This window comes from Dipodomys merriami, unplaced genomic scaffold (genome assembly GCF_024711535.1).
Source record: "Dipodomys merriami isolate MVZ:Mamm:240054 unplaced genomic scaffold, mDipMer1.0.p SCAF_26, whole genome shotgun sequence".
NCBI classification, from domain to species: domain Eukaryota; kingdom Metazoa; phylum Chordata; class Mammalia; order Rodentia; family Heteromyidae; genus Dipodomys; species Dipodomys merriami.
Window position 1 is genome coordinate 11,912,198 of NW_027204048.1, and position 26,362 is coordinate 11,938,559.

Genomic DNA, 26,362 nt, shown 5'->3' on the forward strand with positions numbered 1-26,362 from the left:
AGGCAAAGTATAAAAAAAGAAAACACCACTCATTTATATTATTAACACCTAAAGAAAAACATTATTAATATTTTTGAAAATTTTCCTATAGCCTTTCAAAGATGCATTTACCCTGTGAATTAGAGATTTGAGGCTACATTTCCAGATCATATGTCTGCTCTGTTTTTGTGCACGTAACAACTAATTCAGAAGCATTTTCCCTGTCATTAAGATGATCTGCAAGCATGCCAACAACTTAGTATTTTGTTATTTCCCTGTTTTTGAGCATTTACAGTATTTCTAATTAGAATTTCAAGCAATGCTAACATAAATATCCCTAAAAGTACACCTGTCTGTTATTAAGCTTTTGGAGGTTGCTAAATATTGAGGTTCTTTAAATGCTCATCAATGTGATACATTTTTACCAGTTAGAAACGACAATTCCTTATACCTTTGGGCATCCTTGGTCCCTGAGTAACCATATTTACACAGCGATGTTTCATTTTTCTTCCCTTTGAAGTGATGGAGCTAGCTCAGTAATACAAGTAGCCTCAGGGGGGAAAACAGTTTGAACTTTAAATAAAAAGTAGCACAAAGTTGTGGAGTCACTCACTTATCTAGCTTCTCATTAGCTTGCCGCCAATGTGTCTGCTCTTTTCTCCATCTCAGATTCTCATTTAGGCCTGGAAATCGGTCATTCCCTAGGAGTTAAGAAATGCACAAGAGGAATCTGATTAGTATGAAACCTGCCAAGAGAACCAGAAGTTCTGTCTGGAGCTCCACAGAGGGGAGGAGAAAACTCAGCACATTTCTCTGGTTAATTAGAGTCTGCCGCTGCTGCATGCGTTAAGTCTGAGTTGTTCTGTTCCTAGATGGACAGGCTGGGAAGAATCTTCTTGAATTCTTCCTTGGAAGAATCCTGGACATTTCAGGGGATCAGGGAGCGCATTCTCCAGTGAAATGCTGTGGACTCTTCATCAAGTGTTGAGGAGAGTGGATTTGTCTGATGAAGCTGCTGGCCCCCCACTGATCATACTGAGCTCCCTTCAAGGCATCTGACTTTGGATCCCACTGAATAGGACAGGCTTACTCTCAGTGAGCCACCGTGAATAAGATGCAGGGCGCCTGACATTTCTCTCTCTTCTAGAGTGATGAGCTCAGCCTTTGGAGGTCATCCCTGCTTAGCAGTGACCTTGAAAGACTGGGATTTGCTCCCTTCTTAGAAGTTTCCTGACACCTCTGATGTTACCATAAATGTTCCAGAGAGATCTTCCTTTCCCACCAACAGCACGCAGACCTGTGTGACAGAACGCAGTGAAGGGCTTGCCCCACACACCTGGAGCTCGGCAGCGACGCATCATCTCTCCTCTGGCCCCTTCTCCCCGGAGCAAAGCCTCTTCTAGTCTGGCCTTGACATCCCTCGACTTCTGCAGGACTTGAGTGCTGACTTTGTCGGAACTCTGTTTTCCCTGGACAGGACAGAGGTGGGAGGACATTCAGTTGGGTGTGATTTGCATTGACCGGGAGAATGTCAAAGTAGCGTGAGACCACATGGTGGGGTCAGGCAGTTGTGAGTGATACGTGTTACATGGGAATGGGGAACTCTGCAGAAGGCTGAGTCGCTGTGGAATGATCATATCCATAATGCACAGAGGATATGGATCTGAATACACAAACAGGAAGACAGAACGATGCTGCCAATGGGTCCACACAAGTAACAAGGCCCTTGGCCTGGCATTCAATGGAAACACCCACACTTACCTTATACTCAAAGCAGGAGACGCAGATGAAAAGCAGGTCTAAAATCCTGTTCAGCTGCATGGATGGCAGGTCGGCAATCCATCTCCGAATGAGACTCTGATCTGCATTTTTCATGATCCACAGGAAGCAGATCATGAGGTTCCTGGTGGTGTCCGCATTCAGCATGTTGTACTGCTTGTAGGGCTGGGAGGAGCAGAATGGGAGAGGAGGCCAGGGGAAGAAGTTAAATGGTAAACCTGAGCGTTTAAGGGATGCTAGTTTCTCAGAACACAGTGCCTACTTCCTCATTGGCTAGGCCATAAAGCTTCTAGTAGCCCTGACTTCACTAGGTTGGGGAAACTCAGGACAGCATTTCAGCTAGACTTGCAGCCTCTGCCTAAGAGCAGTGTGGTCTAATGGTTGATCACAGACCTGGATCACTCTCCTGAGTTCAATGATACAAAGGGACTTTCTCACTGCTAAGATATGCAAATACTTACCCTTCAAGCTAGAGAGTGGAGCATTAGACTTACAGGAAAGAACTAGTCTGGCTGGGTGTCACGAATAACATACATGTTCATGATTCAGCTAGTTTGTCACATAGTCCAAAAGTATAATATAAGGGTCACAAACTGCTCAGTTAATCAAATCTATCTATCAGTAGTAGAGCTCTCTATAATGGGAAGCCAAGCACAATTTATGTTCGCGTAAGGACAGAGGTGCAGACAGTCAAACCACTTACTCTAATAGCGTATACTATAATAGTCTAATGACGACTGTTGGTTTTAGTGCACTTTCTGTAAGTCATTACATCTGCACAGAAAACAAGGCTGCACTCATGGGTCATACGGCAGAGCTAATATCCAGTGGAATGTACCAGCGATACTGCAATGAGGTAGGGTGGCTGTGAGCTAGCTGTGTGAAGGAATGTTTGTGTTGGATTGAGATCATGGAGATGACCAAGTTAACTTTAATTGGAGTTATTCTGAGTATGTGGACAGAAAGGAATGAAATCTTCAGGGATAGCTTCACAGGGAATAGGTTCTAAGAGGTGAATTTTGGGCTTCTCAGTTCCTTCCTTACAGGTAAATAAAAAAAACAACAACAACCAATACTGCTTCAAGTAGGTAACTTCAGTAAGGCAGGTACGTGGAAGGAGGCGAAGGTCCTAAAACACAATATTTATCCAACTGCTAGATTCATGAAACTGCCAGATCAGTGATGTAAAATCTCAAATATCCTTTCTCTTGTTTAACTCCCTGCCTGCTGCTCCCTTTTGGGAATGGGAGGCTACTATGTGCTGGAAGGGATCCAGAGAAAGTCATCAGCAAAGAAAAGTTGAGTCGAGAGCCTGTCCAGAAGAAAGCCAACTAAGTTCCTTGCAGATCTACATTTCATATTGATATATAAAAATCATTTGGATTGAGCCAGGCGCTGGTGGCTTGCACTTATACTAGCTGAGATCTGAGGACCGCGGTTCAAAGCCAGCCCGAACAGGAAAGTCCGTGAGACTCTTATCTCCAATAAACCACTCAGAAAAGCAGAAGTGGCACTGTGGCTCAAGTGGTAGAGCGCTTGCCTTGAGCTGAAGAGTTGAAGGATAGCATCCAGGCCCAGAGTTCAAGCCCCATGACCGATCAAAAAAAAAAATCATTTGGATTAGCTACCAATAATCGTGGGTTCAACTTCCATTCCTTTCACCTCCCCAACTCTACCCTAGTGCCCCCCCACACAAAAAAATAATAAAACAGCTGGAAGACTTGGGGCATGGTATTGTTTTTGGCAAGGGATAATCAGATCTTATAGATAAACAGAAATGAGTCACTTCTACATTGCTGAAGAAGCCCCTCTTTTTTTTTTTTTTTTTTTTGTCGGTCGTGGGGGCTTGAACTCTGGGCCTGGGCGCTGTCCCTCAGCTCTTCAGCTCAAGGCGAGCGCTCTACCACTTGAGCTATAGCGCCACTTCCGGTTTTCTAGTGGTTTATTGGAGATAGGAGTCTCATGGTCTTTCCTGCCCGGGCTGGCTTTGAACCGCGATCCTCAGATCTCAGCCTCCTGAGTAGCTAGGATTACAGGCGTGAGCCACCAGCGCCCGGCAGAAGCCCCTCTTTTAAGCCCCAGACTGCTATGGCCACAGGACAGAGCTAAACAGACAACTGTCTTTGGGATTCCTGCAGATAAAGAAAAGCTGAAGTGTTTTGCTTAGCAAGTACTTATTCCAAGCTTCTGAAGCAAATACTTCTTAAGGAAAACACTTCAATCGTATCTTCTTCTTTCCTCATCTTCCTCCTTCTCCTCCTCTTCTTCTTTTGACATAGAATGACTTGTAAAAACATGGAAGAAGCCCAGACCAAGACCCCAACATTTAAAAAAAAAGTGCCTTGATTTCCCAAGTCCATGTCTTTCCTTGAACTCAGCACGCTGGGATGGGTGGAATCTGACTCAAAGATCTCTTGCTGTTGCCAGATCTCTGTCTGATCTGTGGATGCTCAGCTACCGGTCCCACGGAGTGATGAGGCAGAAATCACCCAGGCTTGCTCTATGCTGGATTCTCCCATCAGAAGAGGGGAAAGACATAAACAAAAAAGAAGCTAGAGAACTGTGGGCCAACATACCAAGGAAGAGAGCATTGTCCCACTTGTCTTCAAATTAAAATGATTTCCTGCTATAGCCAGGGCCACGTGCTGGTTGATTGAACTGGCCACATCTTGGTCATCATCTAAGCCGTTGGTGCGGCTCTTCCCACTACGCACATCTGCACCTGCAATGAAAATATCACAGGTGACTCAAATCAAAGACAGCATCTCCTTACACCCTCTAACCAACACCCACTGACAGACAGAGGCTTCTTAGTCATTAAAACCAGCACAATAGCGTGTGTGTGCGCGCATGCGTGCGTGCGTGCATGCGTGCGTGTTTGTGTGTGTGTGTGGTTTGGGGGCCTGAATTCAGGACCTGGAAATTATTTCTGAGCTTTTTTGCTCAAGGATAGTGGTGGACACTTGATCCACAGCTCTATGTCTGGCCTTTTGGTGGTTAATCAGAGATAAGAGTTGCATGGACTTTCCTGCCTTGGCTGGTTTTGAACTGTGATCCTCAGAGCTCAGCCTCCCGAGTAGCTAGGATCCATTGGCACCTGGCTAGCACAATAATTTTAAATCTGATATTTAACATTTTTATCTGCCATTATCTACAGGAAAGGGGAAATAGGTTAAAAAAAAGAGAAAAAATATCAGTGAGCAAGAAATTAATTTTCTGAGAGTTAAACTCAGAACTTCGTGTTTGATGCTGTATCCCTTGAACCAGATCTCTAGCCCTTTTTGCTTTTAGTTGTTTTTAAAATAAGGTTTCTTGTTTATGCAGATTTCCTGTTTCGATTTCCTAAGCAGCTGGCCTGATAACTGCATGCTAGCACACCCAGCTTTTTATTGATTGAGATGGGTGGATCTCCCAAACATTTTATCTTCATGATTCCACTTTCCAGGTAGCTAGGATCACAGGCACACACCATCACATCTGGATGAAATTAATTTTTGAATTGTGAAAAGCTGTTATAATACTTTCCCATGCTATGCTTTCACTTATTTTATATAATGATCAAAGGAAACTATAATGATAGAATTAAGCAAGTATGTTATTTATAGTATGCTATTCTCACAAGTTTAGAAATAATTAAATTTCAAATGTCAGAAGTGAATGTTAATTATGTCTATATAATAATGACATATCTATACTTACACGTGGGACTAAATGTATGCAATATGAAAAAGAATCAACCATCTAAAAGTCTGGCTTTAAAAAAATACTACCAATCATGTATATAGAAACTATTCAAGCGCTTCTTGAGAAAATGTGTTAAAAGTCTTGGTATTGATTTACTCACTAAAAGACCATATTTTATTACACCTGTCAACACTATAGCAATTTGGACCTTCAATTTTTCAGAAAAATTTGAGTGTAGACAGCATTTCATCTGCTAAAGTTCTGAAAAACAGACTCAACTTTCAGAAATAATAATTCACTTTTGCACTTTCAGGCAGCTGGATTTTTAAACAAATAGTGAAATAAACAGCACAGGGAAATCACGGAAGACTTGATAAAGTGATTAATACTAATGTGAGAATATGCTCTTATTTCTCCTTAATTTTCTTAAGGACATAGTTACAAGAAAATGAATAAAGGTTATAAATATTTGCTATGCAAAATATGAGTTTTCTAGTTTCATCTTTATCTTAACTCTGAGAAGGAGGCATCAATACCATATTTTTGCAGCTGTGAAATGCTGCATAATGATAATAGGGCTGAGATTTGAATTCAGATGTAGCCTTGTTTGAAAGACTATATTCTTATGAGATTATCAATCTGAAAGTTGTATAGTTAATAGATGTGCCACTATCCCCTGTAATAATGGAATTCCTTTTAATATTTTTCCTTCTTGTCATCATGACAAAATGCCTTTTTTTTTTTTTTTACAAAGAACATACAGTTTCAATGCATAGGCAAAAAAGCCTTTGAAATCTAAAACTCTCCAAGTCCAGGTGCTGAAAAGCTCTGATGATGCTAAGAGCCTTGTTCGGAAAATTCTAACAGAAGAGAGCTCTAGGCCCAGTGTTAGTGGCTCACACCTGTAATCCTAGCTACTTGGGAAGCTGAGATTTGAGGATCAAGGTCCAAAGCCTGTGTGAGCAGAAAATTCTGTGAAAGTCTTATCTCCAATTGACCAGCAAAAAGTTGGAAGTGAGGTGTTGATCAAGTACTAGGGTGCTAGCCTTGAATAAAAAAGCTAAGGGAGAAAATATAAGGCCCTGAGTTCAATCACAAGTGTGTGCATGCACACACATAGACACACAAGGAAGGAAGCTTAAGAGAATATATGCTGTGCTTCTCTGCTTTATTAAACATTCTAGAAACTTTCCAGCAAAGAATCTCCAAATGGACTGCAAGTCAATGCCATGCTCTGGCAGAGTGCCCTTCCATTTTGAAGACAACTATGATTTGAATTGTTCTATAGCCTGGTGCTGAGAAAGCTATCCATCTCCTCACATTGTCAGCTCACCCTGTGTGTCTAGCTTGTCTCTGTAATTCCCCTGCTTTCGTGACCAGACAGAGCTCATAAACCCCAGCCCCTGTTTCTCCCCCGTCAGAGCTTCTCTTCTGGCTGAACTTTTCTTTGACAGTTTGCAGGAGAATTCTTTTTTTGCAAGAAAGAAAATAGGCTTTGCATGAATTAAAAACCATGATCATTGTCATCTTTTAACAGACTAAATAATCGATAGCATAATGATTTTAGAAGTTTAATCATACATGATACTTTGTGTTCGGAGGAAGTCAGAATATCAGAATGGTTCTTAGAGTTCAAGGATGACTTCTTGTAAGAACAGGTTCAGATAAGCAACTCCAAACCTCACTATAAAACAATGGTTTGGGCTAGGTGCCAGTGGCTCATGCTTATAATGCTAGCAACTCAGGAAGATGAGATCTGAGTATTGTAGTTTGAAGCCAGACCTGGCAGGATGAAGCCAGCTCTGGCAGGAAAGTCTTTATAAGAGACTTATCTTCAATTAATAATAAAAGCAAGAAGTGGAGCTGTGATTTGAGCGGTACAGCACTAGCCTTGAGCAAAAACGTACAAGGACAGCGCCCAAGCCCTTAGTTCAAACCTCAGGACCAGTACAAAAAATATTTTAATACATGTATCAAAACTATTTAAATATACGTATATATTACACTTTGGCTGTCTTCACTCATCCATTACCCTGTCTTGTCCTCCTCTACACACAGATTCGCCGTTTTTAAGAATTTCTGGTAAGCTTGAAGAGCGCGCGCGCGTGCGTGCGTGCGTGCGTGTGTGTGTGTGTGTGTGTGTTTCCACCTATAATTTCTTTCTTTCTTTCTTTTTTGCCAGTCCTGGGGCTTGAACTCAGGGCCTGGGCACTGTCCCTGACTGACCTTCTTTTTGCTCAAGGCTAGTGCTCTACCACTTGACCCTCAGTGCCACTTCTGGCCTTTTCTGTTTATGTGGTGCTGAGGAATTGAACCCAGGGCTTCATGCACACTAGGCAAGCACTCTATCACTAAGCCACATTCCCAGCCCACCACCTATAATTTCTAATCCACACTATAACACATAGATTCAAGAAGTGCATAAACCATTTAAAGAACATGTTTCTCTATTGCCATTAAACAAAGATACTGACATCTGAATCAATCTATGTGGCAAAGGCAAAATTCTTCTTGTGGCAGAAATTTCCTAATACTGAAAGATATCATAATAATTTTTTTTGGCATGAAACAAAAGAACTGCTTAGTTTTATTTGGCACTGTTTCTCTGCTTAAACATAAAAGCAAAGCAAAGAACCATCTGTATTTCAAGGGCATTAGGACAGTGACCTCTGAAGAAAGTGGTTTGTCATCACATTTCATCCTTTGTGATGCATGGCTCATAAACCTTACTGAGCTCAATTGGGGGAGGGAGAGAGAGAAGAAAAGAGAGAAAAGAGAAAGAGAAGAAGAGAAAAAAGAAATAGAGAAAGAAAAAGAAATAAAGGAGGAAGGAAAGAGGGAAGGAGGGAGGGAAAGAAGGAAGAAAGAGAGAAGATTTGAACACAATCTGGTATATTTGCTTATAAAATGAGGTGGGGCTGCGTTATGAAGCTTTGGAAGTTAGTTCATGCAGCATGGATTCTTTTAGCACGGAGTAAATGGGAGAGCTCATGCTGGGTACATTCGGCAGGGACTGGCATCAGTCTCAGGAAAGAGGCAGAGAGATTCTTACCCGTAAAGTCATATAGCTGCGGCAAAGCATCCAAAATGATGCCTACCAAAGGTAGGTAGAGGGTGGCGATTTTGACCTTCACCTCTGGTTTGACGCACCTCGGGTCCAGGTCATGAGAACTCAGAAGGCTATGGATGGCACTCACGGCTTTCCTCTGCACTTTGCTGATTCTAAGAGTGCAATGCAGAGAGAGAAGACGTTACAGTGAAATGACATGGAGCAACGTGCCCTTAATCAAAGAATAAACAGTGACCGAATGCTCCCAAACAAGCAGCTGGCAATGTGAAAATCGAAAAAAAGCAGACTGGAAGTTCTGAAATCCAGAGACTGCCTGTGTTAAATATACAGTCATGAACCTATTGTTTATGGCATATTTTCAAGTTTATCATGTAGTATGAGTAGCTCTTTTTTTTAACTGGATTTTTCTCTTTTTTTTTTTGAGCTCTTCATGTCTTCTCGGTATTGATCCTCTATCCTTAGCAAACCTCAGACTCTAAGCTTTGTCTTCATTCTTTTTTGTTTCTGAATAATATTGCATTCTATGGATAATCTCATTTTATTTTAGGTATCCATTCATTCATTGATGGATATTTGGATTGTTTCTAAGTTGGGGCTGTCATGTATTATAAATGCTTATAAATATTCAAATACAAGTTTTTATGAAGAAGTAAATATTATTTTGGACATATACTTCAACATAGAATCACAGGATTGTATGGTTACTCTATGTTGAACTTTTATTTATTTTGCTAGTGCTGGGGCTTGAACTCAGGGCCTGCATGTTGTTCCTACACTTCTTTTTGCTCAAAAGCACCATTTCTGGCCTTTTTTTTTTTTTTTTTCTTTTTTTGTAGGTCATGGATCTTGAACTCTAGGCCTGGGCTCTTCAGCTCAAGGCAAGCACTCTACCACTTGAGTCACAGCGCCACTTCCGGTTTTCTGGTGGTTAATTGAAGATAAGAGTCTCATGGACTTTCCTGCCTGGACTGGCTTTGAACTGTGATCCTCAGATCTCAGCTAGGATTACAGGTGTGAGCCACCAGCGCCCAGCTACCATTTCTGGTTTTTACTGAGTTGTTTACTGAAGATAAGTCTCTTGGACCTTCCTGGCTTTAAACTGCAATCCTCAGGATCTCTGCTTCCTGGATTTACATTGAACTTTTAAAGGAACCTACAGGTGGTATTTTCCCCCCTTCCTCCCCCTACCCCCAGCAGTGGCTACATCATTTTACCTCATCACCAGCCCGATCTGAGTGTTCCATCTTTTTCACGATCCGATCCTTCCTCCTCCTCCTCCTCCTCCTTCCCCTTCTTCTTGGAAGTACTGTGCTCTGAGCAGAGCAGAAGGAGGAGCTAGAGCATCAGGAAGCTCTACTGCTGAGCCATGCCTCCAGCCGTGATTTTTACACTGGTTATTTTTGAGATAGGGTCTTGGTTCTGCTCATAAGTATACCTGGATCATGATCTTCCTATTCTAGGTTTCCCATCCTGGCTGGGATGTCAGGCATATGCCACCATGCCCAGCATGTTTTAGCTGAATGCAATCTCACTGACTATTCTTCACAGTTTGGCCTTGAACCACTATTCTATCCTCAGCCTCCCAAGTAGCTAGGATTACAGATATGAGCTACCAGCAGCACCCAGCTAAGAGACTGCTTTCTTAATTTCATTTTTAGGTTTGTCATAAGTGTACAGAAGCACAATTGCCTTGAATATTAATCTTCTCTCTTGCAATCTTGACAAATTCATTAGTTCAATTTATTTATTTCAGATGCTAAATTAGTTTGCATTTCTGTGATAGATCTTAGTTTGCTATGGTGTAAAAATCCTCTTTCTGTAAAGCTTGTATTTTGTGGAGGACTCCACACCTGTAGTCATGCAGACGCTAGACTGAAGCTTCCTTATGATGTCCTGGTCTGGTTTTAGTTTTGAGGTAATGCTGGCTTCATAGAATGAATTCGGAAACTTCTACCTTCTCTATTCTTTGAAATAGTCTGTAAAGGATCGAATTAATCACTGAGGGCCCCTGCTTCTGGACTGTTCTTTGTGGGACGGTGGTGTTGCTGTTATACTAACTTAATCTTTACTTGTTATAAGCTTATCAGATATTTTATTTCTTCTAGAAGTCAGTTTTGTGGGCTCAGGAATTTGTCCATTTACATTGTTGCCTAATTTGTTGGTGCACAATTCTTCCCACTATGTCTTCAAAACCATTTTTACTTCACCAAAGACCACAGTAATGGCCCTTCTTTCATTTTTTTAGTTATTTGAGTCTTCTTTCATTTTTTTCTTGTTCAATTTTGTCAAAGGTTTGTAAATTTTGTTGATCTTTTCAAATAACAAGCTTTTTTCTTTTCAGATAACAAGGTTTTGCTGATGTGTTTTTCCACTGTTTTTCCTATTCTCTGTTTCATTGTTTTGGCTACAGCCTTTATTTTTTCCTTGTATCTCTCTGCATTGCAATTACTTTTCTCTTATTTCCTTGCTCAGTATACCTTCTTAAGACATTGCTAAGACCATTAACAAACTTACCTATTCCAGAACACATATGAAAATCAAGAATTTAAAGTAGGCTATATTTGCACCCAGAACAAATTAGTTCACCTTATGCTCTACTTTTTCCATTCAAAACTGGTGCTCTGCCACTGGAGTCACACCTCTACTTCCAGCTTTTTGGCTGGAAGTCTCTGGGATTTGTCTGCTTTGGTTGGTTTTGAACCACAATTCTCAGCTCCCACCCTTCTGAGTAGCTAGAGTTACAGATATGAGCCAACAGGGCTGGCTAGAAATGAATTCTGATGCTAAAAAGAACTGTGTAGAAGAATACTGACAGCAACTTCTTGACAATGGTCCCGAACTTACAGTTTCTGAGTGTTCATTTATCATAGAGAATCAGCAGTATACTTACACAAAGGAATTCTACACAGAATTGCAATAACAAAAAAAGGAATCACTAACACACGCAGCCACACTGAAGGCTCCCACAGGCACAGTAAAAGAACATGAAGCTCAAAAACAGGCAATACCAATCTCTGGTGATAAAGTCAGAAGAATAGTTACCGGTAGGGTGGGACACTATGGCTGAGAGGAGCAAAGGGGAATAGTAGAGGATGCTAGAAATTCAGTCTGGTTAATGGTTACACAAGAATATTTACAGGTCAAAGTTACACTTAAGATCGGGGCATCTTGGAGGAAAATAGGAGCTGACTGGTTCGGGCTATCTTGTTCCCCCTCACTCCCTTGAGTCTTGGGTCTCCATGACTCAGTCTGGCCCCTCTGCATACCACCTCCCAGGAGGTTCGGGTTTCAAACAAACCAATCACAAGCTAGGCTGGCCTTCCATCCTGAGATGACTGCCCAGGGGAGGGGCTTGCCTGTTTCAAATAAACCAATCACCCTCTGACAAATGGCCTATAGAGAGGAGGGACAACATAAACATATCTCTACCTAGATGCAGACAACCAGTATCTGAGTCTAGGTGCTCACTCTTCTGTGTGGCCTTTGCTTTCCCTTTGTTAAATAAACTCTTTGCTATCTAACTATAACTGCTTTCTGTTCCCTACTTTTAGTTTTATACTGTTGGAAAATGAGAATCTACTATGCTTGGGCATCAATCTCAATAAAATATATAAAGTAAAAATCTGGTCTTAGCCTACAAGTTCAATTCTAAAATTCCTCCCTCCTCCTCCATTTTTTCCCTTTCCAAGAAAGTAACAATACCTGAGCATCTAGTGTTAGATGGAAAATAGTAACCAAATTTTCAAATGATTTTTTTTTTTTCGGTTGGTCATGGGGCCTGAACTCTGGGCCTGGGCACTGTCCCTCAGCTCTTCAGCTCAAGACGAACACTCTACCACTGGAGCCACAACACCACTTCCAGCTTTTTCTGCTTATATGGTACTGAGGAATCGAACCCAGGGCTTCATGCATGTGAGGCAAGCACTCCACCACTGAGCCACCTTCCCAGCCCTCCAGATTTTTTTTTTAAACAAGGCTATAACATTAGATTAACAGTAGGCTGCATTTCAAAGGTGTGCTTTCCCCTTTCTCTTTACCCTATGGGTCTTGGAAGTGGTTTATGTTTTCAGTGAGGCATTGCAGTTTACTAGTCTTCTACAAGGATGCTAGGGAATTTCCACATGCCTAAGAAACAGCGATTTAATGATGCGTGCACAGTGTGGGCATCCAGAGAGCCCCAGCTTAAAGTAGTAGTTCTTTCCTTAGAACTATGGTTGGGACTCCTTGCAGGAGGGGCAGGAACAGAGATGGATTCCACTAGTCCCAAAGGGGTGTGTGTTGGGGAGGAGGATGAATAGGGAATGGGAACAGGTATTGATGAACTTATTGTCTTAGCAGCCAAAGGAAGTGGTTCTATTAAAGGAGGACATTGTTCCTGAGGTTTTAGCCACATGGTAAAGTCCTGACAGTTTTTAATGACTTTCCAGGAGAGTGAGAAAGAGTAAACTCAGCAGTCAGCTATTACTTTGTAGCCAAAAGAGTCTCACTGTTAATTAGTTGCTCTCTGGGTGAGTGGGTGGTGGGTGGCAAAGGTCCTCTACCTGTATTTGAAGGATGTAGCTACCTGGTTAAATATAATAACACGGGGAAGGTCTGTGCCTTATTGAAGTAATAGCTCAGCAACAATGTTACAAGAAATTAAAAAACAGATTGTTGGAGTTGTTTCCAAATGGAGGGCAAATGAAAAAAAGAACAAAAACTCTGGCTAAAGTAAATACACAAAAAAAATTGTTTTCAGAAACCACTTGGAGCTGCCAATGAAGAAAATAAGTTTATAAATAGGAGGCAATTTCCTTTGTGCTCCAAGTTTCTTCTTTGCACCTTTTTCTGGTATGTGTTGGGGGTAGTTTTTATTGCTAAGGAAATATATTTTTATGAAGAGGGAGGACAGTTGCACTGAGAAAATTGGGAGGAGCCCAGCTAGAGTGGAGAGAAGAAGATAGGAGTTGAAGTTATGAAATACATCAAGGGTTATGGTGGACATGTCTCTGGGTGTTCAGGTAGACGTGAGATAGAAGATTTCCTGAGCATTCTTCCCCCGGGAAATCCTGTCCACCTGGGAAAGCCTAATGTGTCCCCATCAGTGGCTACTTGCATTGACACGGAGCTAGGGGCATTCTGTAGTTGCTTCTGTGTGTGCTCACCTTTGTTAAAGTGATGGATATGAGTAAGTAGAAGAGTGTGTGTTTGGCATATACAAGGCCCTGGGTTTAGTTCCCAGCACCTCACACAACAACTTTGTTCCTAGGGAGTTCAATGATCAAAGCATCCTTGGTAAAACTCTGCACCTGGGGGTACAGGTATAGCTCAAGGGTAGAGTGCTTGCTCAGCATGCATGAGGACCTGGGTTCAAGCCTCAGCCCTACAGAAATTTTTTTTAAGAAAAGAATTCATGTCGTGGCTCCTCTCCCTTCCCCATGCCAGTCTACGTTTCTGTGGGTCTCCATTTCTCAAGAAAAGTGTTTCTACTCCTTGGATCTGGTGAACAGGAGAGTTTTCCACCAAGCACAGGGGGACTGAACTGCAAACTTCACTAAGGAACATGTTTTCCTCTTGCTTCAAGGGTCACTGAAATGTCGGGTACATACCCTTCCCCCTCAGCATCCAGCGCGGCGGCCAGTTCGGTCAAGAGGAGCCCAGTGAGAAAGTGCTGCTGGCGGTACTCAGGAGTCAGGTCAAACATGCTGGCGATCTTCTGGTCCTGGAAGCTGGAACAGGAGCTGGAGTTCTACAGAGAATACAGCGGCAGGCTGTGAGTATGAAGAACTGAAATTACAACACCTGAGGCAAGCCTTGCACCAGCCAGGCCTTGGGAGAGCTAGACAGTCAATGAGTCCTGCGAGGACCCTGTGTGACAAATGAGCAAACCGAGATGTAGAACGGGTAATTTTGTTTCCCCATTCTGCAGATCTCCCAACCGCTAATCAGAAATGATGAAAATAAAGCTCGGTGGAAAAAAAAAAAATCAGATGTAGTTGAGGGGTAAGAGTGCTCGTTTAGCATACCTGGGTTCAATTCTTACCACCATCCATAGTTGAGGATTAAAATCCTAAGAAAATAGAAACCCCTTTGTACAACTAGCATATGCTAATAAAATGCAAAATAAATAAGTAAAATGAGAAATGCCTCTAATTCTGTAGCTCTGTCTTCGTTACACTGCACTTCTGAACACCGCTTGCATTCCACGTCTGAATTTGGCTGGCCTGGGAGCTGAACCAGACAGGGAGATATGTTAGGGCTACCAAAAGGCAGTTCCTGCCCCAGATTCTCATCAGAAACACTTGAGTATCAAAAGTGAATGATGGAGGGGCTGGGAAAGTGGCTCAGTGGTAGAGTGCTTGCCTTGCATGCATGAGGCCCTGGGTTTGATGCCTCAGCACCACATAAGCAGAAAAATCCGGAAGTGGTGCTATGGCTCACGTGGTAGAGTGCTCGTCTTGAGCTGAAGAGCTGAGGGACAGCACCCAGGCCCAGAGTTCAAACCCCAGGACTGGCAAAAAAACAAAAACAAAAAATGTAAAGTGAATGATGGAACTGTGGCTGGTAGTAGCTCATGCCTATAATCTGAGTTACTCAGCAGGCTGAGACCTAAGGATGATGGTTCAAAGCCAGCCCAGGCAGGAAAGTCTGTGAGACCCTTATCTCCAATTAACTACCCAAAATGCCAGATGTGGAGCTAAGGCTCAAGCGGTAGAGCAACAGCCTTGAGGAAAAACAAACAAACAAACAAACTCAGAGACAGTGCCCAGGCTTTGAGTTCAAGCCCCAGGGCAGACAAAAGAAAAAAAAAGTGAATAATGGAAAAGGGTGACATTAATGAAGCGACATTGTACTCATAATCCAACTTGTTGAATTCAAATCCTTTGGTACAACTACTGCAATTTAAAAGAAGTGTCTCTAAATCCCCTTGCTTTGATGCGCTCAGGCCTCTGGGGTGCTAACTGCGTGCGGCATCTACCAGAGAAACGTGGGAGGAGTACTGGAGCAAAGCCAGCTTAGGGTGGTCTGATGACTTCACCCGAAGGGCCTGCTATTACGGCAGCAACGTACACATTTGGGATGTTGCTTGTGGGCCCGATGTATCCCAGTTCCCACAGACGTTCCTTCCTGAAGCTCACATCTGGACCAGGCCAAGTGGCATCAAGGGCTAAGACTTCTTTTCTACACCTAGGCTGATGTGGAATTCCTGGGCTCAAATCATCCTCCCACCTCAGCTTCTGAGTCCTAGGACTGGCAGGCATGCCTCTGCAGCTGTTTCTCTTCTTTCCTTCTTTCCTTCCTTCTTTCCTTCCTTCTTTCCTTCCTTCCTTCCTTCCTTCCCTTCCTTCCTTCCTTCCTTCCTTCTGCTTTCTCTTTCTTTTCCTTCTTTCCTTCCTTCATTTCTTCCTTTCTCTTTCATTTCTTTCTTTCCTTCCTTCCCTTCCTTTTTCTTCCTTCCCTTATCTCCTTCCATCCTTTACTTCTTTCCAATCTTTACTTCTACTTTCATTCTTTTCTTTCTCCTTCCTTTTTTCCCTCCCTCCCTCCTTCCCTTTTTTCCTTCCTTCCTCTTTCTTTCTCTTTCTTTCCCTTCCTTCCTTCCTTTCTTCCTTTCTTTCTTTCTCTTTCTTTCTTTCTTTGTCAGTCATGGGGCTTGAACTCAGAACTCAGGGCCTGGGTGCTGTCCTTGAGCTCTTCAGCTCAAGTCAAGAGCTCTAAACACTTGAGCCACAGCACCACTTCCGGTTTTCTGGTGGTTTATTGGAGATAAGAGTCTCACAGACTTTCCTGCTGGGCTGGCTTTGAACTGTGATCATCAGATCTCAGCCTCCTGAGTAGCTAGGATTACAGGCATGAGCCATGGTGCCTAGCTCGCTCACTCTTCCTTCCTTCCTTCCTTCCTTCCTTCCCTCCCTCCCTCCCTCTCTCTTTCTCTTTCTCTTTCTCTTTCTTTCTTAGCCTTTACATTTCTGCTAACATCAAGAAACAGGCAACAGAAATAGAATCTAATATTAAGACTGAGAACTATTGCTTGCTCTGCTGAGCTGCTGATTTGGTTCTTACAAATGGAACGAGACTATCAAACAGTATTTCCTTAAGGGTTTTCTACATGACATTAGTCCCTTGAGAAATCAATGGTGGGGGGGGTGGAGATGGTTTCTGGAGTAAAATCACTGCCTGTCACACAAACCTCCTCCTATCTCCTCTTCCATCGCATAAGCACTTTAAATTTGCATGAACATGTTAAAAGCTCTAGATGGCCTATGCAAAGAAACCTGGCTAACAAAGTGTTTCCTAAGCTCGTCTGACTTTGGAACCCTGCATTTGCATAATATCTTAATTGGTTAAGATATTAATTGGTTAATCTTTTCTTTAAATTTCTTAATTTTCCCAGCATGTAGAGATTCTTTTATAGTTGTTCCTTGTCAGAGAGGGAATCCCAATGCTTACCGGAGTCTAGTGAAACCAAACTATTTTGCTTGCAGATTATCAGTGAACTTGGTAGAATTTCAAGGTGGCATAACCCACGCACTTTTACATCCACTGATCTGATATAATCACTTCAATTTTCTTTGAATTAATAAGATCAACATTGGCAGGAACTGCCTCATTAAGCTAATGGGATAAAGCAGAACCAGTGATTCCTTCATTGCTGGTTACCTGGGACGATATGGAGGGACAAGGGGAGGCCGGTGCAGGATCAGCATTCATGAAGAAGAGGCTGAGGTTGAGGTAATGTTCGTGGCTACAGAGGATTCTCAGGAACTCCAGGCGCATGGAAATGAGTGTGGGGAGGTTATTGAGCTTGGCTGAGAGCTGGGAAGAGACGTGAACAGAGGGAAGAAGTGTGCATTGTATGATAGCTGAGTTGAGTCTGACAAACACAAAAATATCCTTTCTCTCTCCCATTCCCCGTTCTGCGTTCTCTCTTCTTTCTCTTGAGACAGCAGCTTACTATGTACAGATTGGCCTCAAGCTCCCACAGCAGAGCTGTGAACCACTCACCCTGTTCCAATCATTTTTTCCCCATTTATTAGTTTCCCTTAATATGTTAACCTAATAGCTATTCCCAGAAGGATTCCTGCCCCGATCCTCACATTTTCAAAGCTATAATACTACAACAAGGCTTGTAGAAAATAAACTTGAGGTCTGTCTTCAGGGTAACATTTTATAATACCCCACTTGTGTATGAGATGCTAGCCTCACACAGGATGGAGTACAACTAATAGAATAAGACTGAATGACATTAGTTCTGGGGTGTTTTCTTTTCTTTCCCCCTGCCTCCTTTTTTTGTCTTTTGTGCCAGTTGGGGGGCTTGAATTCAGGGCCTGGGCTACTGTCCCTGAGCTTTTATTGTTGTTGTTGTTGTTGTTGGTCATGGGGCTTGAACTCAGGGCCTGGGCATTGTCCCAGAGGTTTTTCACTCAAGGCTAGTGCTCTTGCTACTTTGAGCCACAGCACCACTTATAGTTTTTTGGTGGTTAATTGGAGGTAAGAATCACATGGACTTTCCTGCCTGGGCTGGCTTTGAACTGTGATCCTCAGACCTCGGTCTCCTGAATAGGTAACATTACAGGTGTGAGCCACCATTACCTGAGTCTGCTGGGGTGATTTCTAGTTGTTTTACACATGTACCTAAAGCTCTAATTATGGTAGGGCATCTTGAGGGAGCCAGTGAATGGACAAACAATTTTATTTAAAAAGTGGGGCAATTAACACTGACAAACTGTACATAAATTACAAAATATTTGCTTTGTGCTCAGTGAAATTCGCTTTCTGATTATTTCAGGGTTCTGCAGAGTCAGAATTTCCCAACAGCAATGTAATGCATTACTCTAAGAGAGAAAAGAGCTCTCATATTTTGAACTATAGATCTGGTCAATGAATGGCTGCCTAGGCATTTGATTTCTGTTACGTGTTCAATTGGAAAAATCACACCCTATTGCTAACAAATTTCAGTTCCTATGGATGGATGAACTTGTTACTGGGCCAGTACATAGAATGTAGGTGAAGAGCGTGTGAGAGGGTGCCCTCTACAAAGCCCAAGCTGCCTAACATTCCAGCACACCGGGGACCAGAAACAGAACCCTCGAAACAGAGGCACTCACCTGGTTGCAGTACTGTCTGATTAGGTTAAACACAAAGACACGGTCCATGAGGGAGAGAAGGTCGTACAAGAAGAAAGCCAGGCTGATGTTGATCTTTTCTGCCTGTTCACTTTCCTTGAAAAACAAACATTGCAAACAGATACAGATCATTTTGTACAAGCCCTGGATGTGAACTCCAGGATCCCTGGTGGTAGGAATACTAGAGGAGGCAGGTCCTATTATTTCAGCCACTGTCCCTCCAGGTGACACTAGATGAAACAGATTTAAGTCGGAAAAGTATAACTGCCCTTTTGGCAGCCATGACTGTCAGGTCTTTAGGTATTGCCAATATTCAGTCTTCCCTTCTACTCATCTTTTTCCAACTTGTATGTTATATGTATATGTATGCATGTATATACACACATATATATGTATATTTAATATGTTTGACCTCATTCTCTCCATAGAAGTTTGTGCCCTGAATTTATTACTTCTTTTTATTTCTGTATGTAGTCCAGGCTAGCAATGAATGTTGCTCCTCCTGTGACTTACAGGTGCATACCACGATGCCCAGTTCACTATTTCTCCTTTTGACAAACTAACTTAAAATATATTCACTGTCTTCAATGAAACAGATTCTCAAATTTATAAGGATTATTGAAGAAATTCTAATCAAGATAAAAGGTTCAATTTTTAGCTAAGTATTTTCCCTCCCCCCAATCAGGCTCCATGAGGTGCGTTTCTGCATGAATCGGGGCTGGTTTTCTTTTTAAAATTACTTCTCACTGGGTGCCAGTGGCTCATGCCTGTAATTCTAGCTACTCAGGAGGCTGAGATCTGAGGATTATGGGTTTGAAGCCAGCCCAGGAAGGAAGGTCTGTGAGACATTTATCCACTATAAACTCATGCTCATGTTTACGAGGGACTTTCAGATACTTCAGAGTCACAGTCCACGTTTCTTCTCAGATGGATACAGCCATTTCCTTGGTCACTATTGAAAATATAACTTGAAACTATTTTAAGCTTTGAAATTCAGGCCAAGACGAGCAGTCATGACTGAGAGACCCCGAGCAGGCTCCACCCCCCCCCCCCCCCCCCCACGTAGCCTCTCTCTCCCGGCCTACCCTGGGAGTTCACCTGACTGAATCCCTGCATGGGAAGTCTTCAGTCTGGAACACGTGTCACCATTGCTGTGCCTGTTTTCATGACTGCCAATAGGGAGATACTACTGCTGGTCTAACCAAGAGTGCCAAGAGAAAGTTCTATGTAAGGAGTCTCTTGAGCCCTTGGTATTATATAAACTCTAATTTTTTTAAAAAAATGGTGCCAGCAATGAGGCTTGAATTCCGGAGCTGGGTACTATCCCTTGGTTTTTCCACACAAGGCTGGTGCTCTACCAGTTGGGTCACACCTCCACTTCCAGTTTTTTCTTGCTGGGTAGCTGGAAATAAAGAGTCTCATGGACTTTCCTCTTTGGACTGGCTTTGAACTGTGATCCTCAGATCTCAGCCTCTTCGGTAGCTAGGATACAGGCATGAGCCATCAACACCTGGCTACCATACAAATTCAATGACAGATATGTCAATAAAGTGTCATAGTTACCTTTTTAACTTTCTATTTATACTTTAAACTTTTATTCTGAAATGATTCCAAACTCACAGAAAAGATGCAGGAGCAGCACAAAGAACTCGGACGCATCCTATAACCAGGTCCATCAATGTGTGAAATCTGCATTATGAGCATTCACTCACTCTACCTACATTTTTTTTCAGAACCATTTGTGAACAGGCTGCTAGTATCAGTCTGCTTTATTCTGTGAAACTTCAAGGTATAATTCCTTAGGAGCAGGAGTAATTTCTTCCATTTTTATATTGATATGATTATTTACATGATGGTACGTACACACTGCAATTTATTTATACAAATTCCCAGTCCAGGTCTAGTGGAACATACTGTATATCATGCATGATTGCATTTTACCTGTAATCCTAGCTACTCAGGAAGCTGAGATCTGAGGATCACAGTTCAAAGCCAGCTTGGGCAGGAAAGTCCATGAGACTCTTATCTCCAATAAACCACCAAAAAAGGCAGAAGTAGAACCATGACTCATGTGGTGTAGAGTGCTGGCCTTGAGCACAAAAGCTTAGGGACAGCACCTGGGCCCCGAGTTCAAGCCCCGGACTGGATTTAGGAAGTTACAAGCAAGAGACACAATTTACCTTCTGAGGCTTCACTAAAAGAGCTGCAATTTCCGAGGTGACCACATTGACAATGGTAGTTATGTCATCTTGGAAGCGGTCAGAGAAACGAGTCCTCCGAAAACTGTCACGTTTGTCCAGGTTATGTATATACTCAGCCATGCTTTTCACCTACAGAGGAACAGGGGAAGTGTCAACGTGGAGGCTGGTGACCCACTTGTACAACGTGCCAACTGGGGACAGACTAAAGAAAGGCTTTCCTACAATAGACTCTGACACATGATTGGTGCTGGTGGTGCTGGCGCAGGATTACAAAATGCTTCAGAGACACAAATGGTTGTCATGGAAGCAGGAGGTGGGAAGGGTGTCCTCTTCTTGACCCCGAGTCAGGGGGCTTCTTTCTTGCTGCTGACAAAGCCAGGAGCTTAATTCTTCAGCTCCTATGTCAAAAGACACCCCCTCTTCTTCTCCTCAGCCTCTACCCTGGGAGGCAGCTCCAAAAAGTTATCAGCTGTCAAAGAATGACACAGGGCTATAAAGGAAGTGTTTCTTATGGTATTTGCTGCTCCTGAAACTGTAGTAAAGAAAATACAGGAGATGTCAGGCACTGGGGGCTCATGCCTGTAATCCCAGCTACTCAGGAGGCTGAGATATAAGGATTGCAGTTTAAAGTCAGCCCTGGCAGCAAAGTCCATGGAACTCTTGTCTCCAGTTAAGTGCCAGGAAATGAGAAGCAGAATTGTGACTCAAAGTGGTAGAGTACTAGCTTTGTGCAGTAAAAGATCAGGGATAGTACCCAGGCCCTGAGTTCAAGCACCACAACCAACAGAAGAAAATAGGGGAGACATAGCTCTTCTATTTGAGTTCCAAGTTGAAAGAGAAAGTGGAGATTTTCCAGAAAAGAAATCTATAGTTTATGAATGGAATGTTTTCTGTTTCTGTAAATTTAAGCTATGTCAATCAATCACTCTATCTATGTACCAATTAGTGACTAGTATAATACCAACTCAATGACTATCAAATTGTTGTTTACTGTACTAGGGATTGAACTTAGGGCCTTGTGCATGCTAGACAAGCACTCTACCACTAAACTATGAACCCATTCCCTGGCTCTGAGACACAAAGGGGCTATTTAGCCCAGGCTGGCCTGGAATTAACTCCTACTCCTCTGGCCTTGCCTCTCAAAATACCTACTATAATTTAAAATATAGATCCTATTTATGTTTTAGACTTCTTCCAGGGACTAGGAGATTCATGAGTAAACACAACCCTCTTTGGTCTTATCAGAAGTTGAGTCTTACCTTTGGTGGTAATTACTGAGAGACCCTGGGGGAAATCTGGAAGGTCTCATGGTTGGGTGCCTATACTCTGCAGTCATTTGCGTGAATTTGTCTAGTCTAAGTCAGAGTTACTGCAAAAAAGAAATGGCCCTGGATGTTGAACTGCTCACATCTGCCCCTAAGTTTGAGGCCAGATCAATGCATGGAAATTGACTTCCATTTCCAAGAACTATTTGGGTAGATTTCTACAGCAATAGAAGATTTTTTTTTCTCAGAGAATGTAGGATGGGCATATTGTTTTGTTGTTCATGGAAACAAAGTGAAAACAGAAGGCTGATATAAGAAAAACAGAGAAGTAGTCTTTATGTGTTCCATCTTGCAGATAATGCCATAGCCAGCTTAGGGAAGACCCACGAAGCTAAGACTATATAAGATCTTTGGTATAAGAAACTACCACTTCCCCAGTTTATTCACTGATATGGCCACACCCCGCAGACTTAGTGAGAGGATCTGAATGGGGGTGGGGCCCTGACCCCATTTTTGTTTAATAAAAGCATTCTCTCTCATTGTACTCTTCGCCAGGGACGGAAGCAGACAAGTTCTTTGTGTTTGGGTAACTCCAGCCCTGATTCTCTTCTGGCTGCTCCCCCTCTCCCTCTCAGCCCCATGCTTTTAGAGCTCACTGTGGTATTCAGGGTGTAAGTTTGGCCATCGTACAACCAAATAAATAATTCTCATAATATGGTACTTTCAACTGATGGCCTCTTTTCAGACCTTCAGCAACCTGCCAGCTACTGGGTCTCCAAGTCTGCAGAGAAGAATACTCAGCACAAATACGAAAGGATGGTTGGCCCATTATTTGTAAGGTTGAGTTGAGGGCAGGAATTTTTTTTTTCCTCTCATATTGGCCTTCAAAGTAGGGGCATCTCTTAAGAACCCCTCAATGCAGTACTTCCTGGCATGAAGGAGTACCTTTGGTCTCCAAGATCTGGCTCAGGAGTTTCTAGAAGCTGCCGGAAGGGGCTTATTGATTAGCAAATGGGAAATGCTCCCCAGGTTTGTGCTGGCCAGTTCTTAAGACAAAGTTAAGTTGTTCATTAGCACCTGGCCATCATCACAACTATCAACCAGCATCAGTTGGGCATTAGACTGCCCAGGGTGTGGGCTATTATTTCTTTCTCCTCAAGCTTCTGGGAGGGGATGTTATTTTGCTTTTAAGTAACTTTCAGGACCTCAATGATCCACCAAACCTCTTTTCTTTCTGTTCTCCAGTTTACTAGCCGAAGCTCATGGCCACAGACACAGCAAGCAGCAGAATTAGGGCTAAAATAACCTAAGGCTGTGGAATATTCTGGCCGGCAGGAGGCGGCTAGAGTGCACTGTGCAGGTTTGAAGGTACAGACTCAAGTCTATAAGATTCATGGAGGACTGTGTCTGAGATCAATTTCTTTGTACAGTCCTGGCTGGGGGCTGGTAGTTTCCATCTGCATGGACCACAGCCTTCTCATGATTTCTTGTCCTTCTTTATCTTTGAATGCTGCAAAGGTGTCTGTGTTGGCATCAATGGGTCCCTTGCCTTCCCTTTGGCTTCCACTGGAATTGGCCAATGAGAGGATCAATGGAGAGAATAGAGAGGTTTGGCATCTAGTCACCTCTATTGGCTTCATCCTTGCCACAGTGTGATATGCCAGTGGCAGTGTTTGTGTAAGGCTTGTGCCCCTGTCACGTGGACCTCTTTGACTCCAGCTTTCTCTAAGCCCCAGTTAGGACCCCTGCCTCAGGGTGGTACAAACAGTATGTGCCTGGCACAGATAAAGTAAAGTGCTCTGTGTACTTTGGAATGTGCTTCGCTGTCCTTCTTCCCAGATGCCAGCTGTTACTGGGATTGTGTGACGCACAGAGCATGCACCTGCAGAGAATGCACACTCGCCTGTGAAGCTGAGCGATATGACACCATGGGGAGCCACGCGGGTGAGCAATGCTGTGTTCACGGTGGCTGGGAATGAATAACAATGACAGCACTGCCCTGAAGTTGATTTTGGAATGGGAACGATCTGGCTTCTCACTCCTCAAGAAGAAAAGACAGTGAATCATATGGCTTGTGTTTCTTTTTGTTTTTTTTTCCAGTCGTGGGACCTGAACTCTGGGCCCTCAGCTCTTCAGATCAAGGCTAGCACTCTACCACTGGAGTCACAGCATTACTTCCAGCTTTTTCTGCTTATATGGTGCTAAGGAATCAAACTCAGGACCTCATACATGCAAGGCAAGCACTCTACCACTGAGCCACCTTCCCAGCCCATGGCTTATGTTTCTTAAAGCTGATGTTCTTGCCCAAAAACCAGTGAGCTGCCATCACTTGCCCTAACCAACTGGGCTTTCAGGATGCATAACTCTGTGCTGAATGAGTCAAAATTCTCAAGACCTTTACTCTGTGTAGTACTCGAAGCAGAGTTGGCATAGGCCTATGCATTACAGGTGAGTTTTGAGGTCACCTGAGAAGTCAGGGGAAAATGCACATTGCTTCCTCTTTCTTAATTTCATTCAGCAGTTCTAGAGACAAGTAAAAAAGAAATCTGTGTGATCCTAGTGATTCAGGAGGCTGAGATCTGTTAAATAGAAAGAGAATACAAGGGCTTGTTGTTGTTGTTAGTTGCAGGGCTTGAACTCAGAGCTTATCCTCTATCCCTGAGCTCTTTTGCTCAAGGCAAGTGCTCTACCACTTGCGCCACAGCTCCACTTCCAGTTTTCTAGCGGTTACGTACAGATAAGAGTCTCATGGACTTTCCTGTCCGGGCTGGCTTTGAACTGCAATCCTTAGATCTCTGCCTCCTGAGCAGCTTGGATTACAGGCATGAGCCACCAATGCCCAGTTATTACAAGGGCTTTTGAGCCTTTGGAAGACCTGTGCTTTATTCTCAGTCTATTGAAAATTATTGGAGAGTTTTAAAGAGGGGCGTGCTGTATTTGTTTAATGTGCAAGTGTCCCTGCACATTGGATGGGCCAAAGGCGAAAATGGATTCAGGAAAAGGAAGCAGAAAAATGTTGCAAGTGGCGCCAGAGAGAGGAGATGGTGGCTTGGCTGGGCGGGGAACGTGAGCGATATGGCAGGCTGGTTGTTAATTGTCAAGGTTGAGTCGGGTTCTGTGGAAGGCAGATAGGAGGGGAGGGATATTTAGATTTCAAGGGCCAATCCCAGATTTTCAGCAGAAGCAGCTCTGTGAACAAAGTGGTCATCCCTAATATGGAAAAGGCCAGCCACTTAGCGACCAGGTCATTTTTTTTTCTTGCCCTATGGAGCACACATAGAAACACACAAGGATCTCACCAGAAGCTCAAAGAAGAACCAGGAGTACTTGAAGACTGTTTCTCTCACCATCCCAGTGCTGACCACCATCTGCAGGGCAAGCTCCTCGTGGAAATGCTGAAGAACAAGCACAGAAACCAGCCTGTGACGCGAGGCTTTGGTCCACCAAACCTCTTTTCTTTCTGTTCTTCTCCAGTGTACTAGTCGAAGCACATGGCCACAGACATAGTGAGTGGTAGAATCTGTGCCAAAATAACCGGAGGCTGGGGAACATTCTGGTGGATAGAAGAAGGCTGCGGTGGCACTGTGCAGGAGAGCTAGGTGGGAAGGGACAGACTTTAGCCCACCAATGAGACCACATTCTCTGGGCAGTGCTCCAGGACGGGCGAGCACACAGGCCACACACAGTGCATCCTGCCCTTTGCCCTCTGGATCTTTTTTTTATTTTTTCATTCATAAAGTTGGTTGGTTGTAGCCATGGTTCTCAAGTTTGAATGTGTATCGGGATACCCCAGAGAGCTCCATAAGGCACACTCATGGCTGGGCACCAAAGCACGGACACTGAGCCAGTGGGTCTGGGATAGGGCTTGAGCATGTGCATTTCCACCACGTTTCCGGAGCTGATCATGCTGTCAGCCGCTCTTGGAGAACTGCTTACCAGAGAGCATCTAAGCCCACTCTAGTCTGGACAATTTTTCTTTGCATAATCCTGCTATGGATTCATGTGGGAAATGTGATCGGAGGGGTTTAGGAGTGGGGCCTGTATATTAATAGACAATCGTGGCTTGTCTCATGACTTCTACATTCCTGTCTTCCTAGGACAAATGCTTAGTAAATCCCTTATTCCACTTACATCTTCTACTCTATAAAATCATCTGACTGCTCTATGGAAGAGGGTGCCTTTCTCATCAGTCTTATATTTTAATTTATCTGGATACTTATTAATATTCTTGATAAAAAAATAATAATGTGTGTGTGTGTGTGTGTGTGTGTGTATGTG

The 26,362-nt window shown here is 43.1% G+C and overlaps 1 protein-coding gene across 3 annotated transcripts in view; it reads right to left on the reverse strand.

The window, feature by feature from the left end:
• The window catches only part of Dock8 (dedicator of cytokinesis 8), a 212,812-nt gene that overhangs the window by 33,642 nt on the left and 152,808 nt on the right, over positions 1-26,362 (reverse strand). For all 3 annotated transcript variants that reach the window (XM_070035686.1, XM_070035685.1, XM_070035687.1), the window contains 10 exons: positions 25,384-25,479; positions 20,799-20,948; positions 18,601-18,714; positions 17,153-17,308; positions 14,101-14,240; positions 8,495-8,664; positions 4,335-4,480; positions 1,741-1,923; positions 1,316-1,448; positions 593-680 (listed from right to left, as the gene is read on the reverse strand). In XM_070035686.1, the coding sequence (XP_069891787.1) occupies positions 593-680; positions 1,316-1,448; positions 1,741-1,923; positions 4,335-4,480; positions 8,495-8,664; positions 14,101-14,240; positions 17,153-17,308; positions 18,601-18,714; positions 20,799-20,948; positions 25,384-25,479 (1,376 nt within the window). The remainder of the gene's footprint in view (positions 1-592; positions 681-1,315; positions 1,449-1,740; positions 1,924-4,334; positions 4,481-8,494; positions 8,665-14,100; positions 14,241-17,152; positions 17,309-18,600; positions 18,715-20,798; positions 20,949-25,383; positions 25,480-26,362) is intronic.